The following is a 27274-nucleotide window of genomic DNA, read 5'->3' as shown; positions in this document are numbered from 1 at the left end:
TTAAAAATTACGTTGAGCACATAGCTAGCTCGACTGAGTAGTTAAAAGAAAAATTGGTCTTTCATATTTTTTTTTTCTGACGCCAATAGCAGCTGACATAACAAAAGCAAAGTAAAATTTTCGTCAACGCTTAGCAACAACATAGGCGACTGTGCTAATTAAACAAAAACTAAGGGTTTAAAGAGCTATGAGGTTTTTCTGTTTGCTTTTGTTATTTGAAGTTTTACACGTTTGTACTTCGTTTGAAGCCTGTTTTTTCTATAGGTTTAATCTTTGTGCTCGAAGTTGCATAATCCGTGACATAAACAATAGTACAAAGCGGAAAATGAATAAGCCTCGCCTTTCATGCATCTGTTGTTATTCAATAACTTTGGTAATGAAGCATAAAAGCACATCATTTTTCTGTCGCTGTTTGAGCGCTTTTTATCACTATTCTGAGCAACTTTGATGTTTAAAGTGATTTTCTTCGCTGAAATTCAAGAGTTGCGGACACGGTTTTGACACACTATTTTGTCACTTTTTGCATATTGGTCAGATGAAATCTGCACAATATTTTATGACAACAACTGTCAGAGGCACCCATCGAGAATATAGTTCAAAACCACTTAAAAATAGCACCGTTTAACGTATTTTAGTATTTAAACGGTAGATATAGGCATATTTTTATCCCCTAAATTTTTTTTATCTGTTCGGATTTCCTAGCTGAAAGTCTAGTGATCCGAAAGTTATAGGGATCAAAACTTACCTTTTCGAAAATTCCAGCCAGAGAAAGGCTCCCGAAAATTCTAGGTGACCTTTTTAGAGTAACAAATCCGTTAAAAATGAACAATTATACCATTTTTTAGATATTCGAAAATCCTAGGAAAGGCAGGCAAGAAAAAAATTTACAATGAATGTTCCGAAAATTCTAGATCACAAATCGTCTTCCGAACAGATATTTTAACGAAATATTCCGTTGGGTGCCCCTGAACTGCTGCAGTCTGTCATTACGGACAATTCACCATTGCGACACATATACCTAATCACGTTGCGAGGGTGTTTGTTACAGTAAGAAGGGACTTTTCATATATATGTTCTGGTGTGAATTTATATCTTTGGTTAAAAACAATTTCAAACCAGTTTTATTTTTTTTCCTAACGTTTCAGATTATCAAAATGAGTATAAATTAAAACATGCAATGAAAAATAAAAGTTAAACCAGTTTGAAAAAAGTTTAAACCAACGATACTTAATTTAAACAACAACATATACAATGAAAGCATTGAAAACGTTGAACTTCAGAAATCTCACACAAGTTGAAAAAAAAATTAAGTAGAAAATAGTCATTAAATTCTCTATGTATATTAAAGTTTTAAGGAACATTTTTACGGGTTTGTATTTTCTGCTGGTTGTATCTGTGTTCGGATTAAGATATTAAATTTCAGCAAGTTTGCATTATGGCAGCGTGTAGTTTGGGCGGAACTGCACACGGGCGCTCTAATTTATTAATAGTGAACAAGAGGATGCTACGTACACTATGTTGCACTAAAAAATATGGACACTACGATTTAATGTACATCCTAGTTTTTGCGCCAAGTCTCCTTTTGAAACAGAAGCAAATGATTAACTGGGAAATGGAATATTCATTGTTCAAAATCGGGTGCTGATCCTAAAACACTTACTAAAAATTCAGGCAGGCGGGAAGGCAATCAGTCAGTCAGTCAGTCAGTCAGTCAGTCAGTCAGTCAGTCAGTCAGTCAGTCAGTCAGTCAGTCAGTCAGTCAGTTGGTTGGTCGATCGATCGGTCGGTCGTGGGTCGCTCGGAAAGTCAGTTCTCAATTTATATATAAAAGAGCCCTGGAAAGTCTAAACAATGCACGAGAATTCGCTCAAACTTGAGACATTAATGGATATAGAGGGAAATTTCTTAAATGAATTGAATTCTTTCTTTGTTGTACATGTATATGACTAAAAACAGTGAGAGTTTCTCCAATCTTGTGCTCGATTTCATTTATCTCTACTCAATAAATGGGCTCCTGTCATTGATCGAGAAGGGTATTACGTACTACAAATTATACCATTGATTCGTTGCTTCGTTTTAATAGTTTATTCGTTAGATTGGTTGTTTTATTAAAGGGACTGTGTCACGGATTTTAGCCAAATTAATTAAGGCATCGGAAACGGCCATCAAATTCGGTGAAATACAAAAATAACCTCTTAAAACAGTTAAGGAACATTTCAATAACACAGCAAATAGAAAAGAAGGTATAAATGGCCAAGAGTGACGAGGCAGATGAAGATTAGAACGGATTGCAATATGGGTTTTTGAAATATTGTAGGGCTGAAGAGTTTTAAAGTTATGGAGACACATTTGGTTACAACGAAGCTATGGTTTTGTCATTTGGGTCCACAGGATTAGAAATTGCAAAAATTTTGTTTAATAGCAATATCTGGCAAAACGCACACTTAACACAGCTGTGACACAGTCCCTTTAATGGTATTTAACTTGTTCAGTCGGTCAGTCAGTCATCATCAGTCAGTCAGTCAGTCAGTCAGTCAGTCAGTCAGTCAGTCAGTCAGTCAGTCAGTCAGTCAGTCAGTCAGTCAGTAAGTCAGTCAGTTGGCTGCACTATATGTTCAAATAACTAAGCAAACTGGCGACTATGAATTCAGCGACAGTGATTCAGCGAACAAGCTTAGCTAAGCTTTATATATAGTGCTCAATAAGTTTCTCCATCTCCGGCCAGCGGACTGCTTTCTTGGTTCTTTTCTTTGCCTCGGCTTTCTTTGGAGGGTTCAGGATGACGTCACATCCTTCTATAGTGTTATCCTTGACGCAAGCCACATACTTTGCCACGTGATCGGATAAGTAAGCAAGTGGAGAGGAACCCTGGGCAAGAACCTGTAAAAACGGAGAACGCATATAACGTAAGTGTTACTTTAATATTATGATGGCGAGGTTTAGCTTGAAATATTAAAGATGTCAGCAGCGATAATTCCTAAAGTTTTTTCTGCCTTCTTAAATCGGGTTCAGATTGACATTTTATTCATAAACTGCTAAATAACACAGTCATCCAATAATTAGGGGCTAAAATCTAAACATATGAAGTAAGTGCTAAGTTTGCGAACTCAAGAAAATTTATATTTTTAAAGTGTATGGCGCAATCTAATAAAGAACAAAGCACGAACATTTGAAACTGACTACTCTAACAAAGGAATTTGTAATGAGCAATATCTATTTAGTTAATTTATATACAGTCGAAGCTCTCGTAAGCGAACACCCTCGGGACCCGAAAAAAGTGTCCGCAACTGGAGCTGGCCGCTTACCAGAATGGTTCTCGTATGCGGCCACTAGAGGTGTATGGGATAGATGGCCGCTTACGGGAGCTTGCCCAGCTAACATAATGCTAATATGCATGTAAGGGTGTTTCGAAATGTAACTGGACGTGGATGTCGACAAAACAAACACTGAAATATGGTACTGTAATTACTGTAAAATCATTGTGACAAACGGCGATGTAAAGTCGGTTGATAAAAACAAGACACAGAGGTTGTTAATAGGATTTTCTTTGCCTGCTTTGGGGGTGTCCGGTTATGGGAGCTTAAAAACAAAGAAAAAGTCTAAGTCGTAATCTCTGAAAGTGTCCGCGACCGCTTACGGGAATGTCCGCTTACGAGAATGTAAAAATACAGAGTTTGTATGGGAGTTAAAACGGGGTTTCAAACAAGGCGGCCGTTAGTAGAGCTGTCCGCTTACGAGAGTGTCCGTTAAGAGAGCTTCGACTGTAGTTCTAATTCTATTATTTTTATTTATCTTTCACATTTCAAGTCAAATCACCTGATAATGAAAGTCTCGCAGACTGAACTTATCTCCAAGGTTGTCCTTGGAATACTTTCTGGCTTTCATTATCTCCAACTGACCAACCATGTAAGCGGTCGCTTGTCCGGGGACGCTCTGGTACCGAGTCACCTGATGTCATAATATAATAAAAGAGCAACAAATTCAGCAAGATGTAAAACATTAACAAGTAGCTTCAACTAAAATGCTTTTTCCGAGAACGATCTTTTGTAGTGAATCGTCATGATGGTACCTGTGTAGCCAATTAGATTTCAAATTGGCAGTTAGTCAGCCAAACATATAAATGTAATGAAGATATACTAGTTGTACCTATCGGTAAGTGCCAACGAGCGAAATACTCATGTTTGTTCATAAGAACAGATATTGAATGGTTTTTGATAGAACTATATTTGAAATGACCAAAATATGGTAAATTGTATTTTAGGTAATATGCAAAAAAAGTGCTACTATTTCTCTGGTGTTCATAAATGACACAGGCTTGATACCCTGCGTAGCAGGCGCCGTAGTTTCCAGCGCGTGTATTCCCGCGATCGCGCACCCTTTTAAACACACTAAAAAACGTACACAGATGTCTGCTACGCAGGCTACGGTTTTGACAGATTGATAACTTTTGACACATCTTTAAATTCTTTTCAAGAGGTTTAATCACTGTTTTTTAAATACAACACGCGATGGTTAAAATGTTTCACTAAAGGGATAGTTGCATTTGAAGAACTTCTTATAAGTCAAATCCCAAAATCAAAACTGCTAAGATGCTTTTTTAAAAATAATTTTCAGTAATCAGAGACAGTAATGCACGGGTCAGATTTCAGTCTCGCATGCGAAGTGTAATGTTCAGTTACGCAAAACTTGAAAAATTTGAACAGAAAACAAAACTTGAACGGTCAAGGATTATTTGGAGACAAAATTTTTATTCAAGTTAACATAACAGTTGCCGTTAGAAGAAAAAACATTTGACTTTCTTGTGTGTATGACATGCAGTAATTTTAGTAAGCGTCGCTTTGTATTGATGTTATTCCTACGCGTAGCGAAAATGCGTGCCAAATAAAATATAAACGGTATTTGATTTGGAATAAATCATCGGTCAAACAATTACTATAAACACAATCAACACTAAAAGGAAGCATTTACCCGACTTAAGCATTCTCATAAGTCAAGAAAACTCTATTTGAAGTCAACAGTCCGCTTTTAATTTTCATGTCTCTCTTCGATCGTAAATCAAAGGACTCCAACTGTCGAAAGATTATTTCGTCGCTTTGAAGACCTTGATGTTCAATTTTTTCGGCGGTCGAATATTCTGTAGGGTATTTTCTTTCGATTAATAATTCCCTTTATCGGTAAAGGGATGAATGACCACATTGAAAATGTTAACAGCGAGCCGCGTGGACGCCATTTTGGTCATTTGCTCTCTAGCAAGGAGTGAGAGACTAGGAACCAGTTGGGAAGAACAATACAACCCAAATATGGGGTTTACTTACACCCAAATATGGTCAAAAAAAAAGTCCCTTACGCAGAACATAAGATTTTCTCTGCCTATACACTCACACGCACACGGCTCTATGATTCTGCCGCCTCGACAGCCTCGCCTCTTGGCTCGGCTGTCTCGTTGGCAATAATATATATTGGGTGCGAAGGATGATAACGCTTTGAGTTGCGGTATCGTGTTAATTGTTTAAACTTGAAGATGAATTTTTCAACAATGACACGAGCATGGGATAAAGAAAAATTCTGAGTCCCCGACGGGAATCGGACCCATGGCCTCCCAGATACCGGTTGGGCGCTCTAACCAACTGAGCTACGAGAGACTCGTGGTGAGCTGGGCCATTTACTAGGTTGATATTTCAAATTCGAAAACCAGTGACAGGCCGCAAAGACATAATTATAAACTTTTTGTGGAACCATCTTAGTCGATACCTTTAAAATCAAGTAGAGGTAAAAGCATTCCAAACGCTTGTACTAGAGTAATGTTCTTGCATGTACCTCTTTCTTAGCAATATCTGTATCGTCCCACGCATATTCGCTGAAGTATTTCAGAGCCTCGTCCCTTGTGAAACCAACATAGTGCAAACCAGTGTCCACGATCAACCGAAGAGCTCGCCACACCTAAAAATATATTAACTGAACGTTTATAGATCAACTGACAATAGGGGTTACCCTTACAGACGCTAAAATTGGCTTTAATGGCCGATTACTAAGACAAACCTATTCCTTTTTAAATGTTCTGAAACTATGGAGAATATATCTAAGAATACAAATTATCCTAGAGCCAACCCATTTAAGAGAAAGTCTTCTTTAAATCCACAATCTCGATTTGGCTCAATAAATAGAATTCTACTTATCAGTAGGTAACAAATATGAAATAAGACTGGAGAAGGAATGTTTTCTGTTTTAAATTTGGATGAAAACGTTTTATAGCCAAAACTTTAGATCCTCGTCTCTTCTTAATAATCAGTCAGTCGGTAGACTGAGGTAGTAGATATCAATAAATTATGAAATAATAATAATAAAGTAGTAGAATGACGTAATGATGACAATGACGTAATAATAGTGACGTAATGGATTACGGTGATGCACGCTTGAGTGTTTCTGTTGCCACTCTACAACGTGTTTGTTTAGTCTTGACACTCTTATGTCAATTCTGAGGCTTAGAAAGCAGGCTGTAGATGATCCTACCTGAGGCCTAATTCTCTTACTGACATTGAAGAATTGATAAGATTAGGGATGATAACTTAGATTTTAATCGGCCAGCAGATTGTGTAAACCCGCTGGAAATTTTAGTTATTTAAACATTTCTCTCTTTACCTGTCCCTTCAGCATTCCAAATTTCTGCATGGGTTGGTTCTCGTACACGTCTGTATCCTGAGCTATGAGAGGATTTTCAGCGTATAAGCCCCATCCTTCTGCAAACGCCGTGTAGCGATTAACGCTATCAAGCCAGCCAATAACGCCACCACAGCTATCACTGAAATGCTCTATGTTACCCTGAACCTGTGAAAGGGGGCAACCGGACTTATAACAAACAAATAACTACATTGATTATATAGAAGGTTCCTCCATCGACAGCACTAAGATAGATAGATAGATAGTTTATTAATACAACTTCGCAACCTAAAAGGTTGATTTATGTCATATTTACAATTTATAGCTATAAAAACTAACGAAAAAGTAAAATAAAAAAAAGAGTGATAAATCAAATTAGTACATTAGAGAAATAAAACTATTTTATTATTAGTCTTAAAAAAGGGTTAAACTGGCGGACTTTCTGGTTATAACTACTAAGATGGGGGCAGTAAATTCCTCGCCTACTGTCATTGTTCTCTAAATGTTGTAAATTGTCGTGGGCTTGTCACCTGACAGGTGACTAGACTTGCCTTTCGGCGCTTCTTCATACGTAAAAAACGGAAAAATGATGCGATCCCCTCTTTTCACTCTTCTAGCTCACGGGAAAGATACGCAGGTAGACTTTCATTGAACACTGGACAGGCATATTCAGTGATAGGGCGAATGCAGGTACGATAGACTGTACTAACTCGTTAGGACCTAGGCCTGAACGCTTTAACTGAGAAAGACAATAAGGCGTTTTCTAGCTTTCTTAACAACTTCAGCGATGTGATGGTTCCATTTAGGTCGCTCGAAACGGTTACGCCTAGAATCTTAGCATACTTAACGGTATCAATTTGCCTGCCATTAAAAAAGGATCAAGCTCGAGAGTGTTCTTGGTACTAAATTCCTCAGTTCCTTGCACTTAGCCTCGTTTAGCTGGAACTTGTCGGCTGCGCGGAGGCAAAAGTTCCACAGCGGTCTGGATGTTGCTTGCTTGTCCCTTGGGTATTGTTTCAGAGGTCGTGGTATCATCGCATCTTCCTAACTCAATCCAGGGACATCAGGTCGTTGATCATTATAAAAAGAGCCAGGGGCCCGGTCCCTTGGGGGACACCTGCCGGGACATCACACCACTCTGAAAACTCCTGACGTTTCACTCGTTGTTTGCGACAACATAGGAAGTCGAAGATCCAAGCGATGACGGCCTCATGAAGTCAAGGCGAAGCTTTGGATGGAAGTCATCGTGCTTCGAGTCGAATAATCCCTAGTCCCCGTTTCCTCGTGGCACAGTTCCACGCATGCGTCATACTGATGAGTGCCTCTGTGGTACTTGAACCTGGAATAGTACCAAACTGCCGAGGGTCCACTTTCGCGAGGACAGCAGGTTTTATGTGCTGATCGACTACAAACTCTTCAGCCACTTTCGATAGTACAGGTGTTAGGGAAATTGGCCGCAATGCCTGTTTACGTCATACACAGGCACCTGTTTGGGTATCGGTACAATATCGGCATGCTTCCAGGTCAGCGGCAGTCGGGCCTCGGCAAAAGAACAGTTGATGATGTCAGTAACAACTGGGGCCAACAAATCCGCGTTTTCATTCAGCAGCCAGGATGGTATCATGTCCGGTCCTGAAGCCTTGGCTGGGTTTAGTGTGGAGAGTTTTTTGAATACGCAGTGTTCAGAGACCAAAGGTGGATTGGAGTGGCGGTGATCTGTGATAGCGTCCGGGGCCAGAGGTACGAAAATGCTCATGGGATCAAGGAAAGCTTTGTTGATCGTGTTAGCAAGGGTAGTAGGACCAGAATTAAGTCCTGTGTCAATGTGCCTTAGGACAGACATAGGATCTGATCGAGTAGCAGACTTTGTGCCCCCAAGGGTCTTCACTTCTTTCCACCAAGTGCGCGGGTCACAATTCCTCAGTGCTCTACCTTGGAAGCATAGTATTTTGTGCGACACGACTTGCGCACACGATTTACACGATTTCGCAAACTGCGAAAAGAAGCCAGATCTCCACGAGCGAAAGCTGTTTGGCGCTGGCGGATAAGGGATTTTAAATAACACATACCCCTATAATGTATCGAAACATCGGAGTAAGATTAAGGTGGATTTCCACTGACGCGTAATTTTTACGTGCGTTCACGTGCGTGAAAAATTTTAGAGACAATGTATGAACGATTACGCAAGTCGTTCATTCATTGTCTCTAAATTTCACGCAAGTAAACGCACGTTAAAGATTACGCTTCAGTGGAAATCCACCTTTAAGGATGTAACAACCCAAACAACCTACGACAAACAACGAAGCTACGGAGTCTCGTACGTGTTTTCTGGACCAAGTAAATCGGTCGCAATGATAACATTTCTCGTGCCCAAGCTGTACGACTGGGCAATTTTTCACATTTGCGTTATGGATCGATTTTGTTTATATTTTTCTTTTTTTTTTTTATTTTCTAAGGAAATATAGTGAAATCCAAGATGGTGGATTCAAAATGGTGGATCTAATGGTGCTTTACGACATTAAAGCCAAAACAAATCGTCAACTTGTAAAGAAAGCTAAGGGCTTTCTATCCGTTGTAACTTAATTTTGCTTTCCCTTTTCAGAACGAACCTTTAAGGTGACGTACCATCAACTCGTACTTGAACTACGGTGGGGTATGAATTCACTTGTAATTATGAGGAATAAGACATTTGGGTTCCAATAAAAATACATTCATCCGAAATTCTCTCAACAGAACAACAAAGTTTGAAAACATTTCAACCTGTGTATGATGTCCGGGTCTCGCCTCATGAGAATTAACGCTCCATTCCATAAACCTGGGACCTAAATTCTCCAAGAAAAATGGAACATTGTACTTTGCACTTCTTGTACAGTCTGCATCACTGTGGGAATAGGTCTGTACTCCACTCGATGGGTTAAAATTGGGTCGCATATCCACTGGACAAGTAGGCGTGGTCGCTTTATCTCCAGTGAAGTAGAACATTGGGATCGTCTTTGGCTCAAGCAAACTCATCACCTTTAAAAATAAATCAGTGGTACAATAGATATTAATCAATCATTAAATCGATCGAACGATCAATCAATCAATACTTAAAAATAGAATAAAGTAAGATTAAAGAAGGAAGGGAAGTAGAGCGTTTCGTGTTCTTCCCTAGAAGGTCGTAAAAAGAAAATTAAACATTTAAAACTTGCCCTTCTTGACTCTGCCATCCACAGTTCCATTGCAGCCCAGCGCCTAGGACAATATTTCTTTGCTCCTTCAATATCACTGCATTTTCTGTATGCCTCTTTATTGGACTCGTTTTCAGGGAAGGGCTCCTCATTGAAGTAACTCGCAGAAGAATTAAGTATATCTCGAAATTTATTTATGGCGGTCTGGTTGTCCGATTCTTTAGTTACTTGCTTTGCAACTTCGACAACCTGGAAAATAAAAAAACCGACGACATTAGCATTGAGCGTATGCTGATGATATATAACGACATTATTTCTGCTTATTTGGTAGCTTACCATCGGATAGAGAATGTCAAGTTGCTTTTTACCAAGCTCGTGAACTTCCATCGGGGTCATGGCGTTTGTTGTGAAATACGACATGATCTGGGAATAAGCCCACGATCCATTCAGCGGTTCACCAGTGGGAAGATATGGATCTGTTGGCCAGGACTTGTTCTCTTTACCATCAAGCCAAACATACTTGAGTGGAAGATTGGCTAATCCGCTGGACACATTGCTTGGAACACAGTGACGGATGTGTTCTTCTTCGACATATCTAAAAAGATAAATTAAAATTGTTTCCCGGCTGCTTCTTGATTGGAAAAAAATGGAACGAAAGACTTTTCCTGTGGCTGGTTTTACACAAACTTTTGAATTCTCTAAAACTGTATTCGTGTGACGAAACAACTCACGCCATTTTCTATTAATAAAATGTTGTCTTGCTCTATTTCTGATTAGTGTCTTGCCTAAGACACAACAGCATCCAAGACAAGCTAAAACTTGGACTGCTAGACCGGAGGATAAAGGCACTAACCAATTGGCGAATTGACCGTTTAGAAAACCTGGTTAAATTTGAACACATTGCAAGTTCATAATTTTATGATTTTAGGCTATAAACATTTGTAGAATATACTTATTAATATATTATCTCTAGATCTCTACGTTCCACCGCTTTTTCTCGCAGCTCGTTATATATAATGCTGAAATGTTGTACGATCTGCCCAGACGGTAGCACAAAATTTGAATCAGCCTACGGTATTTGTATTTCTTGAAAGTCGCTTAAAGGATGCCATAATAACTACACTGAACTCAACGGCCTGCATACCTTAATAACTGATTCAGTGGTTCTCCCAAATAAGTCACGAGGTATTCCTTAATGGATTCGCTGATATTCTTTCCACTGTGTTTTGCTTTCCATTCGTTGTCAATCTCTTCTGTGATGCCAGTGTAAAAATCAGGATCCAGCAGCGGTTGAACAAACCGTGCTTTTAACACACCTGCAATAACCAAATAAGGAAATAAATAGACAGCAGTGAACTGGGCAAAATATTCATTATCTTTCAACTGGTCAATGCAAAATCAATGCTCCACTGCTTATATATCTATTAAAATTAAGGCAGGCCAGTAGGTTGCATATTAATAAATAATTCGTAAAACTAGTTCTTATTTACATTTTGTTTTAAATGCATATGGGTATGGCGGTGCGTAACAGAAAAAATAAATAAAAACGGCTCCGTATACAACTCGTTGGAAAAAGAGTATATAACTCTTTTTGCGACACTTCTTTCTTGGTGGGTGCCAGGTTTTGAAATGGACACCACGTTACTTTGAAAATTGCGTTAGTATTAGCCTAGGCCGTGCATCACCTATAAAACCAAAGTTAAACCAGCAAGAAAGCAAGCAACGTTAAAATACGTTCTAATAGGTATATACAGAAGCATATAACCCCGAAGCGTCTAACTTCCCTTTATGACCTTGGGACAAAGCGGGGGATTATTAGAGCTCCCAGCTGACCAATCAGGAACGCGGATTTTTTTTGCCCTTATATGAATCGTGTGCAGCTCCAAAAAATGGCGGCCGCTACGGGAAACCCACAAAAGTCAAAGAAGATGGTCTCAAAAGCAACGATTTAGGTGACTCTGGTGGTTAAGCCGACAGGAAAGTCTAAGACAGAAGGAAATGTGTTTGAAATGGTCTTCAGGGAGGTCAGGGATGCGTTTGAGGTTGAATTTAGAGCATTAACTGCGAATGGAAAGTCAACTCGAGTCGCGGTAACCAATGCATGGCCATGCATAGTTTCCGTTAATTATTCTTGAAGATTTGAGCGTACAACAATTTTTTTTTCGAGAACGTGAAGGGAATTAAACTCAGTCAGGTTTTCAAGGTTGCAGGTAGGTGTTGCGAGTCTGTGCAGCAGTGTCATTGGTCGTTCTTGAACCGTTCGAGTCGTCTTTATGTGTTGCCTGTATGAAGAGTTTGTTCGTGTTAGTTCATGTACATCAATTACGTTGGGGACGTGCTTCTCTTCTTAGACTACGTCACTAGGTTTTTGTCGTCATTCGTATTAAAATAAATGAGGCTATAGATACATTGCAATCGCTTTCGAAGGCGAAGCAAAGTTTAAAAATCGATCCTGTGCACAGATCGATAGGCTAGAGGTTTAGTGCAAAATAAATTATGCTGGTTTATTTGCGTCTCCATTTTTTTTTAATTAGGTAGGCGGGGTTCGGTCGCCTGGCGGTCTGGGGAAGTCTGTCAGATCCGGTCTGGAACTCCGCAAAATTGATTCCCGAGCGGTGCTGTTTGTGGGCTATGCTTTGGGGCGATATGAGGATCTAGCTGGAATTTCCCTGTTGGGTGCAGACAGTGTGTAAAGTCATTTTCATGTCACCAATATGAGGTCATGGGCAAGCACTTATTTGAGGGTGGATTTATCTGCACTTACTACTCTATTTTAGCCGATGAGGTAACGTCCCACAACAAGAGCATCTTGCTTCTGGCCCGGTTCGTGACGAAAAGAAAGATGTTAGAGAGGAGTTCTTAACATTTATTAAGCTGGAAAGGATAACTGGTGAGAAGATTGCAGAGGCATCCTGCGTTTCTCAAAGAGAACAATATACCAGCAACAAATCGTGGCAAGGATACGACGGTGCAAGAACTGTCATCTAGCACAGTATGCGTACAAGCACGGATCAAGAAGGAGGCCCCGTTAGCCACGTACGTTCACTCATGGACACTGCCTCAACCTCGTGATCAGTAAGTCGTGTGCTTTACCTCAGGTGCGTATGTCCTACCGTGGTGTCGCTTCTTTCTTAAAACCCTGGGTGTCTTCGCTCATCCATTCACAAACAAAAGAAAACTCTGTTGGATCTGTGCAGAAAGATGGGCAGAACGGCAACTGCTCAGCATTTACAATTTTTTTTTGCTTCATTAAATACCTTATCCGACTGGGCAGAGCGTTTGGTCTTTGACTTTTCGCACCTGCTATACGAGCTAAGAGGAGTCTTGAATCTGGCCCTGGCAGGTAGGTTTTGATTGTGCTGGAAAAGTGGGCATGTCGTCGGTGAGAAAAAGGGTATCTCTCCTTGATTTTGATTTACCTTCCGACCCGTCCTGGTTGCTCGATGTCGCCGGCCTATTTTTCTGCCTTTCTTGTGACTCGACATTGGGTTGGGGGCGCTTTCACTTCCTACCTGGTATCCCACCTCACCCCTCATCTTACGTAACTCTGGGGTTGTTTCTTTTGTATTATATTCTAATTATGGTATTTTGGGGGAGTAATGGGGGTGGGGAGGGCTTTTACAGAGCTACTAAACTTTCTCGTATTTAATTTCTCTCTTTTTTCGTTGCTCTTTATTTTCTTCATTTTCTTTTTATGGTCTTTTTCTTTTTCGTCCTTTTTTTTTCTTTTAGGGAGATCTTTTTTTTTTCACCTTCTCTTTTTTTTCTTTTTTCCTTATCTTTTTTTTTTTTGTGCCTTTCTTTAGACTCCACCCCGCTCATTTTTATATTGCAATCAACTTAAAATTAAAAGGCAGTGCTTCGGCTGTAAGTTTTTCTAAACGGAAAACCCCGTTCTCTTCATGCTGACTTGATCGCTGGAGCTTCTAGGCCTGGAAAATGAGTGAGAACTGAAACCTAGCTATTAAAGAGAGGTAGCATTTGTCCAAATGCATCGCTGATTTAAGAACTTTGTCTGGATCCTTGCAGGATAAAATCGTGCAGGGATATAGGGCAGTGTTTATCGCTGAACTCCGATCCATGAATTTGGATGAAGATGTCGAAGGGCCGTTTCGATCGAAACTATAAATAAAACTCGTCACGCTCAACGTTCTTGTCCGTTAGGCATGTTTGAAGCATCGTACTTCTTGGTGTTCCTGGACTTTCGGATTCTTTTTCTTTATTTACAGAGTTCGTTGCTATTAGCCTGGGTGATTTCGTTGTCTGTGGTCGAGGAGCAATACATCGATATTTTTGAACAGGAATGCTGCCGAGTGGATCTTTCCCTTGTTCGCGCCTTCACTCTTAGTTCCTGTTAATTCAACCGGATTTTTTCTTTGCGAAGTTAGCCTAGGCATCTTTCTTAATATGTATAACTGTTGTGGTCAAATTTACCTCACAAAAGTAGAGTTTTCTCTTACATTACAGGTTTGTTTATTCCTACAGCGAATGGCGGACATTTTGAGGTTTTCCCTGATACTCGCGCGATGGTCGCGCGTGCGATGAATTGATCCATATTAGGAAGTAAAATCTGATTGGCTCCCCGCGCGATTTAAAAATCCCCAGCTGTGGCCGCGAGCTATACGCTTCGGGGTTATATGCTTCTGGTATATAGCGATGAACGGAATTATCAAACCATACTTACCGTAATGATTCGATTTAGCGCCCTCCTTCCAATAAGCGCCCCCTTCCGAATAAGCGCCCCCCTTCGAATGTGTTTTTGTAAATAAGCGCCCCCATTCTTATTAGCGCCCCCATTCTTATAAACACCGCTATTCTAATAAGTGCCCCTTTTGTGGATAATTGCCCCTACTGAAGTCACTGACGTCAACTAGATGAACTACTGACTGTTCACCGTACAGTCCATGTATATATTTACTGAACTTTTAACAATTTCTAACTGTTATAGTTCCTGTTATTGTTAGATACATTTGGTTGTTTCTCAAAAAATTAAATGAGCGCCCTGTCCCGAATAAGCGCCCTGTCTCGAATAAACGCCCTCCCTTGAGGTGCCAAAAGTAAATAAGCGCCCCGGGCGCTAAATCGAATCATTACGGTAATGCTTTGTGATGAACAACACAACATAACAAGAACACAACGACATAAGAAAAAAATGTTCTTTTCTTTTTATGTCGCTATGTCCGTTTTGCCAGTATAGTGTGAATCGCTAGTGTGAATCAGGCCCTACAAGTTGATTGCATCCTAAGAAACAATACAACAATTCAAGTGTCCATTGTCATCGTCAGTTACAAAACAAGCTACAGATCGAGAAATGAATATGAGATGAATACTTAACAACTATTCACCGAAGTGGAGGTGGCTAGTGGTGGATTCGCGGCTCGGTAAATATTCACCACTAGCCACCGAAACTAAGGTGAATAGTTGTTTTAGTTTATAATAAAACAGTGAAATAATATAGCCCAAAAGGATGATTTTTGACTAGTTTATTCTTATCGAATATTACAATTTTTTCGCACGAGTTTTCGGAGGTGAATAGAGTTTTATAGAATCAATAATAAGAAGATTGTGACAAGGCAACAAAGAAGAAGAACTGTAGAGGCAATTGTAAATTAAAATGTTTCAAACGCAAAATAAAAATATGGATTTTTTTATGTATATAGAAATATTCTTTTATTATGAGTAGAAAACTACCAACCTCGTCCCCAGGGCGCTTTTCCAAGGGACGAGGTTGGAAAACTTCTGCTGGCATGATAACTTTCCTCTTCAGTTCCTTATTCTGGTGTTCATTTAGTCCTTTCCAATTGTGTCCTTCTTGAGCAAAAATTGGAACAGCATATGGACATCTCTGCAAACTTATTTGTGCTAAAACGTGTACTGTCATGTTTCCTTTAAAAATGTCAATCAATTTGTGACGTTATTCTAATTTATTGCACGTAGGAATACCTCTTCAAAGATTGAAAACTAATTTGAGGTCTGAGTAACAACTAATTAGCTTTCAGTAGTTGAGGTATTTGTTTATATTTCTTCCTCTGTCATGGCATTCATATTTGTTAATTGACTCAAAAAACACATACAAATACCTTGACCTGACGTACAAGGTATTTCTAAAACCAACAGTCTTTCAAGCATTTCGCGACTAAGTTAAAATTGGTCTTCAAAGTATTCAAAAGAATGATCTCAACCTAACGCCCGGATAATCTTAGCCAGGTGACCCGCCGTCGTTACTTGGCTTAATCCCCGGTAGTGAACAAAAAGCTTTATTTCTCATGACATATCAATCGCTTTGAGAATACTTATTAATTTGAATATTTGTCCTACTTTCATTTAAATTTTTAATTAACGTCAACGCGGAGAGCCAAAGACTGATTTGACAACTGTGACGAAACTTGGCGCAGATTGTTGGCACTTTGTTAAAACACTTCTTAGCCGCAATCATGCAATACTCCCTTACCTGTTGCGTTGTATAAGGAAACATCCGAGTACTCTCTTTTGATCGAATTAATTCCAGCTTCACACTCCTCCACACTTCGAATCATTCCTTTACGCACCCCCATTTTCATGTTTTCAATGTACTGCAAAATGCCTGCTTTGTGAGTCTTAAGTTTCGTTTTAATCAGTTCCACGTCCGAGACACTGTTGGGTTTGTGATGGCGACCTAGTCCGTTGTAAACAGCGGATCCATGATTGCAATTTTCTTGCCAGCAAAACAAATTCGGTCCCATCATCCAATCTCCAGTATAGTAATTCTCATCATAGGGACGACCGAACATATGCTGAAGGTAGTGCTTCACTTGAGCGAGCGCTTTCCTTTCGCGGGGTTTTAATGCGTCAGTGTTGATCTTTGTATCGAATTAATTTCCTTCAACAAAGCCTGGGCAGTATCTGTTTGATTTTTGATGACGGAGGGAGTAGGATCGTAGGCAAAGTATTCCGCTTTGATCCTATCTGTGGTCACATCTGGATCCTTGTAGATGTTGTAGGGGTGAAGTTTGTAATATGTTGTCTTGACACGATTGAGGAATTCGTCAAGCCCCACTCGTTTCGCTTCCTCTGAAAAATCACATCTACTTGAGGGAACGGGGGCCGTTGTTGGAGCGATAGATGATGTTGGAGAAAGTTTTGATGTTGCACCGAGAGTTGATTTTGGGACGCGGGTCGTTGTTCCCACGTCTTGCTCTTGTTTGGAAATAGAACCTGTCGATTCTTTCTCATTCTTCTTGTCGGTTGCTGCAACTACAATCAGAACGATTCCCACAGCTAAGGAGATTATTCCAACAGCCAACACGACAAGTGTGACGATTCTCACTTTCGAAGGCCTACTGTTAAACTTGATGTCGGGACCTTCGGAAACCATCATTTCTGAGCTTTTAGCGAGCTCCATGATCAAGCACAGCCGTGTTTTAACTGATTGTCGCGTCACGATGTATAGATGTTAGGTGTTTACTTTACTGCCCCGGAGCAGGAACAACAAACATAAGTTTTGTGTGGTAGCATTGTCAATTATAATAAACAAAGTTGAACCTCATTGTTTTTTTTTAACTGTGTTTAGTAACAAATCATCTTGCGTTAGAGTATAAAACCACAAAGGAAACTTCAAATCCACCTAGTGCTATTTTTTTTAATTCACCTCACAGCTAATACACCGTAAAAACAGATTTAACAATATAAATTAATAAACGCAGGCGGTTATATGTTTGTAGAGTGATTTATTATCTTCACGTTTCTTTATAAAGCAATTTATCATATAACATGAAAAACGCATAGCATCTACCAGATCATTCCTGTTTAAAACCTTTTCTTCTTATGATTAATTTTGATCTATACTATATCTATATTTCAGAGGAAACCGCAGACAAAACACTTGGGACTCTTGCCAAGTTATACGCAGGACCCACACAGGGCTGGGTTGTTCAAAGGGCGATAAGCTAATCCAGATCTAGAATTAAAGAGAATTTTGATTTCAGTTTTTAAAACTTCTCAGCGATGCTTTTTGTTCATATTTTCTCTAGTTTTGTCGTCGTTTAATATTAAACTCCATAAAACATAAACAATAAAAACACTTTTTTACAAGAGTATTTAAACCCACGATCAACTTTTAATCCTGGGTTAGTTTTTCGAACAACCAGGCCCTGGACTGGAGTATACGGAGCACGCGTCATATATAGTGTTCTATGGGCTTAGATATTTTTGGCCAGCGGACTGCTTTGCTACTTTTCTTTGCCTCAGTTTTCTTTGGCGGGTTCAGAATGACGTCACAACCTTCTTTTGCCTTATCCTTGACGCAGGCCACATACTTTTTCACGTGATCGGATAAGTAGGCAAGTGGAGAGGAACCCTGGGCAAGAATCTGGAAAAACAAAATGCAAAAAGCATGGGTGTTACTTGCTACAGTGATGATGATGGTGATGATGGTATTCTTAAGGTGGCAACAACGAGAAGTCTACACTTATCGTCCATGGTAATCAGGATGAGATTCAGATTTTTATACTATTAAAAACAACAGCAACGACAACAACAAACCTTACATGAATTGGACTGAATAAATATATATATATATATATATATAGAAAAAACGAGAATTAGGGTTGAGTTCCGAACATAACAAAACGAATAATTTTGTTCTCAGGCTTGGAAACCTGAAATGATGATCTCTAAAACAGAAACACCACAGAAGTCGTGAAAAGGATGTTATTGGTGACTAAAAGATTAAAATATCTCAGTATTACAAAAGTTACAATATCCTTTATCTTCTATGAAGGACTACCTAGTCAAATTGCCACGTGTCTTAGTGAATTTTGTTTGATAAGAATCACTGTTCCAGCTGCAAGTACCCGCTTGCCTAAAATTCCATGCTGTAGTACTACCAAGCTACCTAGTCAACGTCGTAAGTTAGCCCTTGGCTAATGTGCCACCAAACAAATACTACTTATTAACCGGTGAGGCATCGGGATCCCGTCTTGATGTATGCGAGCGACGCGGCCATCGGTCGAGGTCTGAGATTCCCGTTGCGGGCGAGGTTTGTTCCTGACTATAAAATAAAACAAGGGAAAAACACTGGAGGTAACTCGCTCTCCTCTCGCTCTCTGTGGTCTCTTCGTCGCTCATCTGGTCGTCTTTATTTTTCTTTCTTCAGATTTATTTTTGTGGCATTTTTTGTTTCCCCTCGCTTCTCCACTCAAAACCTCGACCGAGATTTCTTCCCGGTCATTACAAGAAAATAATCCCGCTCCGCCAATGGCGCGCGACTATTGTGCATATAATAATGGTTGTTAAACTACCAGATATACCTAATTGGAAACGTTGACTCCTGAGCATCCATGACGATATGACCCAATGGCATCTGGGTAGACCTTTGGTGCTATCTTTTTATAATCGACATCTTTCTTTGGACCTAGAGTCGATCCGGTCTATTTTCTCTTATTCTGTCATAATAATATTTTTCCGATTTCCCAGTAAACATTTAGGTAGCATCGTTTGTGGTTTATGCTTTTCATGGGTCAACGATTTTCAATCAGGTATATATTGCACGTCACAGTCAAATCACCTGGTAATGGAAGTCTCGCAGACTGAAGTTATCGCCCAGATTATCCTTGGAATATTTTCTGGCTTTCTTAATCTCCAACTGACCAATCATGTAAGCAGTAGCTTGTCCGGGGTCGCTCTGGTAACGAGTCACCTGAGGCAACAATGAAACAAGAGATTCACGACGATGTCGAAAATGATTAAAAATACGACAAATTTAGCAGTGCCTCAATGATCTCATGTCAAACTGTTTTAAGCTTCGTTTTGTTATGATGGTTTTGTTCAGTGCCATTGGAAACCCCCTCTATCTTTCGTAGAAAATTAAAATCGGTCCTGGGTTAATTTTGAGACTTACTGTTTGTTAATGTAGACTAGTATTTTGTAACAAAGTTTTCGCGAAATTTAGTTCCTTTAAATGTATTCTTTTGGTCAAATCGCGAAATTTTAGTCCCGCGAAATATGCCCGTTCCATTTTCGCGAAATTAAGTTCCCGCGAAAATAAGTAACAATAAGGTAAGCGCCGTGGTTAAGAAAGTTTCACTTCTTTTAACTTTCGTGTGCAAACATTCAAGTCAGAACACATTTGTAAGCAATGTTTACGCAAAAAAGCAAAAAAAAAAAAAAATGATCAGTCATTTAAAAAGGTAAACAGCTTTTCGAAAAATTTCAATCTAAAATTTTGACATTGCACGTTTATGGTATGTTAACTCAGTACAGATTTAAGCATTTAATTTTTTACAACGTTTTGACTATAGAGTAATGTTCTTGTACCTCTTTCTTAGCAATATCTGTATCGTCCCACGCATATTTGCTGAAGTATTCCAAAGCCTCGTCCCTTGAGAAACCAACATAGTGCAAACCAGTGTCCACAATCAACCGAAGAGCTCGCCACACCTAAAAATAAATTTATTGAAAGCATATAAAGGGCAATTTAGTAAACGGAAGAGTCTAGGTAGGGCAAAAAGGCAGCTGGCCGTGTTTTTAGTCGACAAATGACAAATCTAAAGACTGAAAAATGGCTTTTAACGACGCAAACAACTTAGACAAACATGTTCTCTTCAAATCGTTCCGAAGCTATAAACAGGATGTCGAAGAAACTTTAATGCCAGAATTGACTCAATTTGCAGTCTTAATTTGACCCATTTAAGGACAGTTCACTTTCCTTCAAAGACTACGAATCCTTTTATTGGCAAGTTGACGAAACTACATGTAGAATTCACCAGCCAGTAGAAAGACATAATAAATTTTGGTGATTTTTGTTACTACGCAAAGTTTGTAAGTAATCGTGACTTCGTCTGACAAGTTTTGGCAATCTTTGATGGGTTCCATAATGTAATTTGACCAAAAAATAAAATAAAATAAAAAAAAAAAAACGAAAAGGGACAGTGCAAGTGCTGACCCTACCACTAAGTTAAATGAACTGAGACCTCATTCTCTCAACCAGCATCTAGCTTCTATGTGTAAGGTTAGTAATTAGAACATAGATGTTAGTCTTAAAGCTTGGACATTTTAATTAGTTTTACTATATACATTTCTGTTCTTACCTGCCACTTCAGCATTCCAAATTTCTGCATAGGTTCGTTCTTGTACGTGTCGGTATCTTGAGCTATAAGAGGATTTTCAGCGTATAAGGCCCATCCCTCTGTAAACGCCGTGTAGCGAGTAACGCTATCAAGCCAACCAATAACACCACCGCAGCTATCACGGAAATGCTCTACGTTGCCCTGAACCTATGTATGAAATGGACAAGATGAACGTTATGAACAAATACTAAAACAAATCTATAGGACGTAATCTCATCAATATAACCAAAAAACGCAAAACCTGGTGTTCCCATGGTTGCCCTGAAACCCCAGGGGGAAGAGGGGGGGGAGGGAACTCAGAATTTCAAGTAACGCGGATCGGTGATAGAAGGATAAAGTAGAAACAAACGTGTTTTTCTAATGTTTTTTTTTTTGTGTAATATCATTCCTCCTTTCTAGACATTTAAGGTGTGAGATTTGGCATAGGATTTTTGGGGAGGTTACTTTTTGGTCCAGGGATTTTTTTTGCGTTCTGTTTGAAGCCCTAGGGATTTTTTTGGTCTTGATTTTTGCCCTCATTCGATCATTCCCGAGGAATGATCGAATGGACCTGGCGTACGGGCCGCCAAAACATTTCTCCTACCCGATCGAGCTGCCCCGAGCTCCGACAATTATTATATTAGCAACGATAAAAGTGAAAAAGTATTAACTTTCAGCGTATTTTACTGATCCTCAGTTCAATAAGGCAATAAGCCATTAAGGGATTAAAATGCACTTCAATCATGACAATTCGTTTGGACACTCGCTTACCTGGGTATGATGCCCAGGCCTCGCCTCGTGAGCATTGACGCTCCATTCTGAGAATTTAGGACCCAAATTTTCCAGGAAAAATGGAATGTTGTATTTTGCACTTCTTGTGCAGTCTGCATTACTCAGCAGGTAGCTCTGTGCTCCGCTAGAAGGGTTCAGATTGGGTTTCAAGTCAACTGGACAAGTAGGCGTGGTTGCCTTATCTCCAGTGAAGTAGAACATTGGGATAGTCTTGGGTTCAAGCAAGCTCATGACCTTAAAAATAGAGTAATAAATAAGTATTAAATATTACATGAATACTAAAATGAGTACTAAAACAAAGGAAGTTAGGTTAGGAAGGCAGGTAGGTAGGTAGGAGGTAGGCAGGCAGGAAGGCGGAAAGGCAGGCGAGGCAGGCAGTCACGCAGTTAAGTAGGTAGTAGAATGTGAGGAATTAAGGATGGAAGGAAGGAAGGAAGGAAGGAAGGAAGGAAGGAAGGAAGGAAGGAAGGAAGGAAGGAAGGAAGGAAGGAAGGAAGGAAGGAAGGAAGGAAGGAAGGAAGGAAGGAAGGTAGTGAGGGGAGGGAGGGAGGGAGGAAGGTAGTGAGGGCGGGGAGGGAGGGAGAGAGGAACGAACGAACGAAGAAAGGAACGAAGGAAGGAAAGAACAAATGAACGAACGAACGAATAAACGAACGAAACAACGAAGAAAGGAATGAAGGAAGGAACGAATGAACGAAAGAACGAAGGGTGGATAGGCATAAATAGATTGTTCTCGGCAACTTTTAAGCAACTTTTAGCGTTTTGAGCAACATTTTGTAGTACCAGCAACCCAGGGCAACTTTTGCTTTTCTTGGCAACTTTTGAGCAACAAATAAAATAAAACCGATCCAAACCATAAAAGGTCGTTTCATTTCGAAGGATTTTAGTAAAACTGGTTTTATCAAAACTGATTTTTTCAATTTTTTTCAATTTTTTTTTATTTATTTTTTAATTAAAAAAACAATTTTGCTTTTAAATACAAGTGAGCAGCACACAGCATAACAATGGATTTTTGGCCTCTTTTAATTAATGATTGTAAGAACATTAATGAAAATGTTTAAATGGAAACAATCAAAAAAAGTTTGAGTATTTATCTAAAAAAAAACTTAAGAGCAAGAACTTTTCTAATTTTGGTGGCAACTTTTTGATATTTGAGCAACTTTAGAGCAACTTTTGGGTATATTGTGAAGCAACTTTTCTTGAATTTACTAGCACAATCTATTCATGCCTAAGGGTGGATGGATGGATGGATGGATGGATGGATGGATGGATGGATGGATGGATGGATGGATGGATGGATGGATGGATGGATGGATGGATGGATGGATGGATGGATGGATGGATGGATGGATGGATGGATGGATGGATGGATGGTTGGATGGAAAAATAAATCAATGGATGGATGGAAGAAAGGTAGGAATAACCAGCAAAATTCGTAAAGAAAATTAAATGTTCACCACAAAAGGAACTTGCCTTTCTTGCCTCCGCAAACCACAGCTGAATGGCGGCCCAGCGCTTAGGACAATATTTCTTCGCTCCTTCAATATCACTGCATCTTCTGTGTGCCGTTTTATTGGACTCGATTTCAGGGAAGGCCTCCGCATTAAAGTAACTCGCAGACGAATTCAGCTTAGCTCTGAATTTTGTTATGGCGGTTTGGTTGTCCGATTCTCCAGTTACTTGCTTTGCAACCTCGACAACCTGGAAAATAAAAAAAACCGACGACATGTGTTCTGCTGTGATAAATACCAGTCATTGGCGTCAGAGGCATGCAGGGATGTGCTGTTTATGTAAAAGGTTTAGGCTGACCTGGAATCGACTAGAATGACAGACGTTAAATAGACTGCTAGCTAACAAAAAGTTGTCGTGTGCTAGTTGGTTAGGTATAGCTAATTTAATTTGGGGTAACTCTCCAAAACACAGATCCTATAGGGGGATGCAGACCATGAAGACGGCGTAGCGATGACATCATAAACTAGATTACAGCGTCAGTCTTTCATCCTATTTAGCAGAGCAGGGTTCAAGTCTAGTAAGTTTTAGCAATTATATCGTTACATTATATGGAATTTTTCTTAACCCTCTAAAATCCTTGTTAATCTCAAAATAGGTTAATTTGATGCCACATTCTTGTAGTGGGATCTTCATTTCGCTCTATACTATTAGGAAAAAGTTTGGTGAAAAAAAATTGACAGAGAGTTACATGTACTGCCAAGACTAAAGTAGCAGCTTACCATAGGGTAGAGAATGCTCAGCTGCTTTTTACCAAGCTCGTGAACTTCCATCGGGGTCATGGCGTTAGTTGTGAAATATGACATGATCTGGGAATAAGCCCACGATCCATTCAGCCGTTCACCCGTTGGCAGAGATTGATCTGTTGGCCAGGACGTGTTCTCTGTGCCATTGAACCAAACATACTTGAGTGGAAGGGTGGCTAAGCCGCTGGACACGTTGCTTGGAACGCAGTGATGGATATGTTCATCTTCGACATATCTAAAAATAGAGATGAGGTAGTAGAAGTTATTAACTGGCAACGTTTTGTTTGCATAGTTTTATAAAAACACACGAGAGGCATTAATTTTTTTTTTTTTTTAAAAAAGGATTTAACCCCCAACCCCCCCCCGTAAAAGACCTTGCCCCAAAACCCAAAACAAAAAAAAATTTCTTATCAATCAAACCATATGACGCTATTTTTTATGTATATTCACTAAACTACTATACAGTTTTCAGTCTCTCGTTTGATCGCTGAAAATTTAATTGAATGTATGAGAACATGATCCGATTCCCGCCTTTTTTCCAAGGCTTGCTATAAAGCTCTTAATTTTGTGTAAACTTTCTGCAAATGGCTGCACCAAAATCGGGGCGTATTTATAATTCAGGGTATTTTCCTTATTACTGATTCAAAGGCTTGATTTCTAGCTATAATATTTTTACAATTAATACCTTAACAGCTGGTCGAGTGGTTCTCCTAAATACGTCACAAGGTATTCCTTTACAGTTTCGCTGACATTCTTTCCACCGTGTTTTGCCTTCCATTCGTCATCAGTCTCTTTTCTGATGTTGCTGTAGTAGCCAGGATCCAGAAAGGGTTTAACGAACCATGCTTTTAAGACACCTGCAGTAACCACATTGATAAATAAATAAGAGAAATAAATCTTGGAGAGACCAATTAAATAACTTAGGATAAGTAAAACATAACATTGCCTAAAAATTGATAACTGAATTTGAGGGAATTCTTTTCTTGATTCTCGTGATTTCGGAAGGATTTTGATCGATATTCTTGGAATTTTTCTCAAACGTTTCCTAGCTGGGTCCCCTTAAACATTATTCTTACCTACTGTAAACATTTTACAGGATTGATCATTTCATCTATCATAATGTTTATTGTGATAACATTGATAACATTGAGAAAGGCACGAAGGTTTTCTTATTTTAATTGGGTAAAACCAATTTGCTATTTCTTTTAAATTGACAGAGCGATGGTTGGAAGAAGAGGATGGGAGAAGGTTGCGTGGCTTTCAAACCCGCATACGTCACCAACCCCATCCCCCCACCCCCCCCCCCCCCAAAAAAAAAGGAAAAATAAAATAAATAACTACTAATAATGAGCCTGAATTTTGCGTTTTAAACGAGATAAAGGTAGGCCGCTAGATGTTATCCGGGGATTTGGTTCAATAAGTTCAGTCCAAAGATATACAAAACGATGTCAGTTTACCTAATTAATGTAGGTATTGAAAAGATGGGTAACCTTTTCTGTCACAAATTATGTGTCAGTAATGGTTTGGATCTCATAAATATATGAGCCTCCACGTAAACTTTGTTGACTAGCACCCCCGGTCTCATTGAATGAGGCCACAATTTCTCATTGGTGTTCTAAATTCACGATCTTACTCTAATAAGTCTGACTTCATGACCTGATGCTGCACAACGTAAGCATTTCCGCACAACTAATTCGCGAAGTGAACACATACATTAACATAAAAAGATTTATAAACGTATGAAAATCAGTGAGGGGTAAAAAATATTTGCGGTATAGCCTGGATTGAATTCACGCTTAATGGAACCTCAACAACATCGGGAGGTCTTGCGCTTCTAGAAAGAAAAAGCGCGGCAAATTCTCCTGTTGCGAGCGTATAGACTAAATAATCTCCCACAATGTTTCAGTCGCTTTGATTGCAACTTGTCAGAAGCATAAAGACGAAATGATTTGTATGTGGTATGGTTGATTAAATATTTGTCATAATTTCATTTAATCTTTAAATGCGCCTAAATCACAAAGGGCCGAAAACTAACAACCAGGAGAAAATTAGTTTAGATTGTTTGCACTTTGTTAAGACAACAGTTACTACATTTTGCAATACTCTCTCACCTGTTGAGTTGTATAAGGAAACGTTTAAGTACTGTCTTTTGATGGAATTAATTCCAGCCTCACACTCCTCCACACTTCGAACCATTCCTTTACGCACTCCCATCTTCATGTTTTCGATATACTGTAAAATTCCCACTTTGTGAGTCTTAAGTTTTGTTTCTATCAGCTCGACATCCAATGCATTGTAGGGTTTGTGATGAAGACCTAGTCCGTTGTAAACAGAGTATCCAAGACTGCAGATTTCCTGCCAGCAAAACAGATTCGGCCCCATCATCCAATCTCCAGCATAATAATTCACATCATAGGGCTGACCGAACACATGCTGAAGGTAGTGTTTCACTTGAGCGAGCGCTTTCCTTTCGCGGGGTCTCAACGCGTCTGCGTTAATCTTTTTAGCGTTAATCTCCTTCAACAAAGCCAAGGAAGTGTCCGTTCGATTTTTGATGACGGACGGCGTAGGATCGTAGGCAACGTATTCCGCTTTGACCCTTTCTGTGGTCGCGTCTGGATCGTACTGGACATCATAGGGGTGCAGTTTGTAATATGTTGCTTTGACACGACCAAGGAATTCAGCAAGCCCCACTTTCTTCGCTTCGACTGAAAAATCACAACCACTTGAGGGACCGGGGGTCGCTGTTGGAGTGAGGGTTGTTGTTTTGTCTTCTCCACTATGTTTGGAACCAGAACCTGATGATTTCTCAGTCTTCTTGTCGCCTGCTGCAACTGCAATCAGAACGATTCCGACAATCAAGATGATGACTGCAACAGCCAACACGACAAGTGTGATGATTCTCCCTTTCGAGAGTTTATCTCCAAACTTTATGTCAGGGCCGTCGGAAATAATCATTTCTGAACTTTTAGAAGGCTCCATGATCGATCGAGCAAACACCTTGACGACGTATGTTCTCTGTGCCTTGTAAGATCAGTCAGAAAGAGTTTGTTGTCGGCTAAACAGCCACTCCCTTAATCCCAGAGACCAAGGCTTGTTGTAGCAGGACGGTGACATCATAAAACAAATTAAACAATGATGTAGATACAAATATTCCTGATCCTCTGTCACATTTTCTATTACAGTCAACACGCTTCACGCATGAACGCTCGTCGACGTAAGGCTTGAATATTCAAAATGAATCTTCTTAATTGTATTTGATTTTGATTCATAACTTCACCTTAAGAGTGAAAGAAAAGGAACAAGTTTCGATTAA

The 27274-nt window shown here is 39.5% G+C and overlaps 2 protein-coding genes and 1 pseudogene across 3 annotated transcripts in view; all 3 read right to left on the bottom strand.

Annotated features, from left to right (window-relative positions):
- LOC144653347 (uncharacterized) overlaps positions 1 to 27274 on the bottom strand; it is a 52144-nt gene that overhangs the window by 9160 nt on the left and 15710 nt on the right. The gene's annotated exons all lie outside the window — the stretch shown is intronic.
- LOC144653321 (uncharacterized) lies at positions 1303 to 17236 on the bottom strand (annotated as a pseudogene). Its single transcript, XR_013570719.1, has 9 exons — positions 16279 to 17236; positions 10972 to 11143; positions 10164 to 10422; positions 9849 to 10076; positions 9418 to 9672; positions 6640 to 6825; positions 5818 to 5940; positions 3817 to 3948; positions 1303 to 2880 (listed from the first exon to the last, which is right to left on the bottom strand). The product of XR_013570719.1 is annotated as an uncharacterized LOC144653321 (transcript).
- Positions 17514 to 27146, bottom strand: LOC144653391 (uncharacterized). The gene is made up of 9 exons (XM_078513377.1): positions 26070 to 27146; positions 24644 to 24815; positions 23935 to 24193; positions 23177 to 23404; positions 21683 to 21937; positions 20894 to 21079; positions 20121 to 20243; positions 19372 to 19503; positions 17514 to 18174 (listed from the first exon to the last, which is right to left on the bottom strand). Exons 1-9 carry the CDS (start codon positions 26938 to 26940, stop codon positions 17983 to 17985), a joined length of 2418 nt encoding a protein of 805 aa, XP_078369503.1. The 5' UTR covers positions 26941 to 27146; the 3' UTR covers positions 17514 to 17982.

The sequence above is a fragment of the Oculina patagonica genome, chromosome 1, assembly GCF_052425735.1.
Source record: "Oculina patagonica isolate OP01 chromosome 1, crgOcupat, whole genome shotgun sequence".
In the NCBI taxonomy this organism is placed as follows: Eukaryota; Metazoa; Cnidaria; class Anthozoa; order Scleractinia; family Oculinidae; genus Oculina; species Oculina patagonica.
Note: the sequence above shows the minus strand (reverse complement) of the source record. Positions and strands in the feature narration are given on the sequence as shown.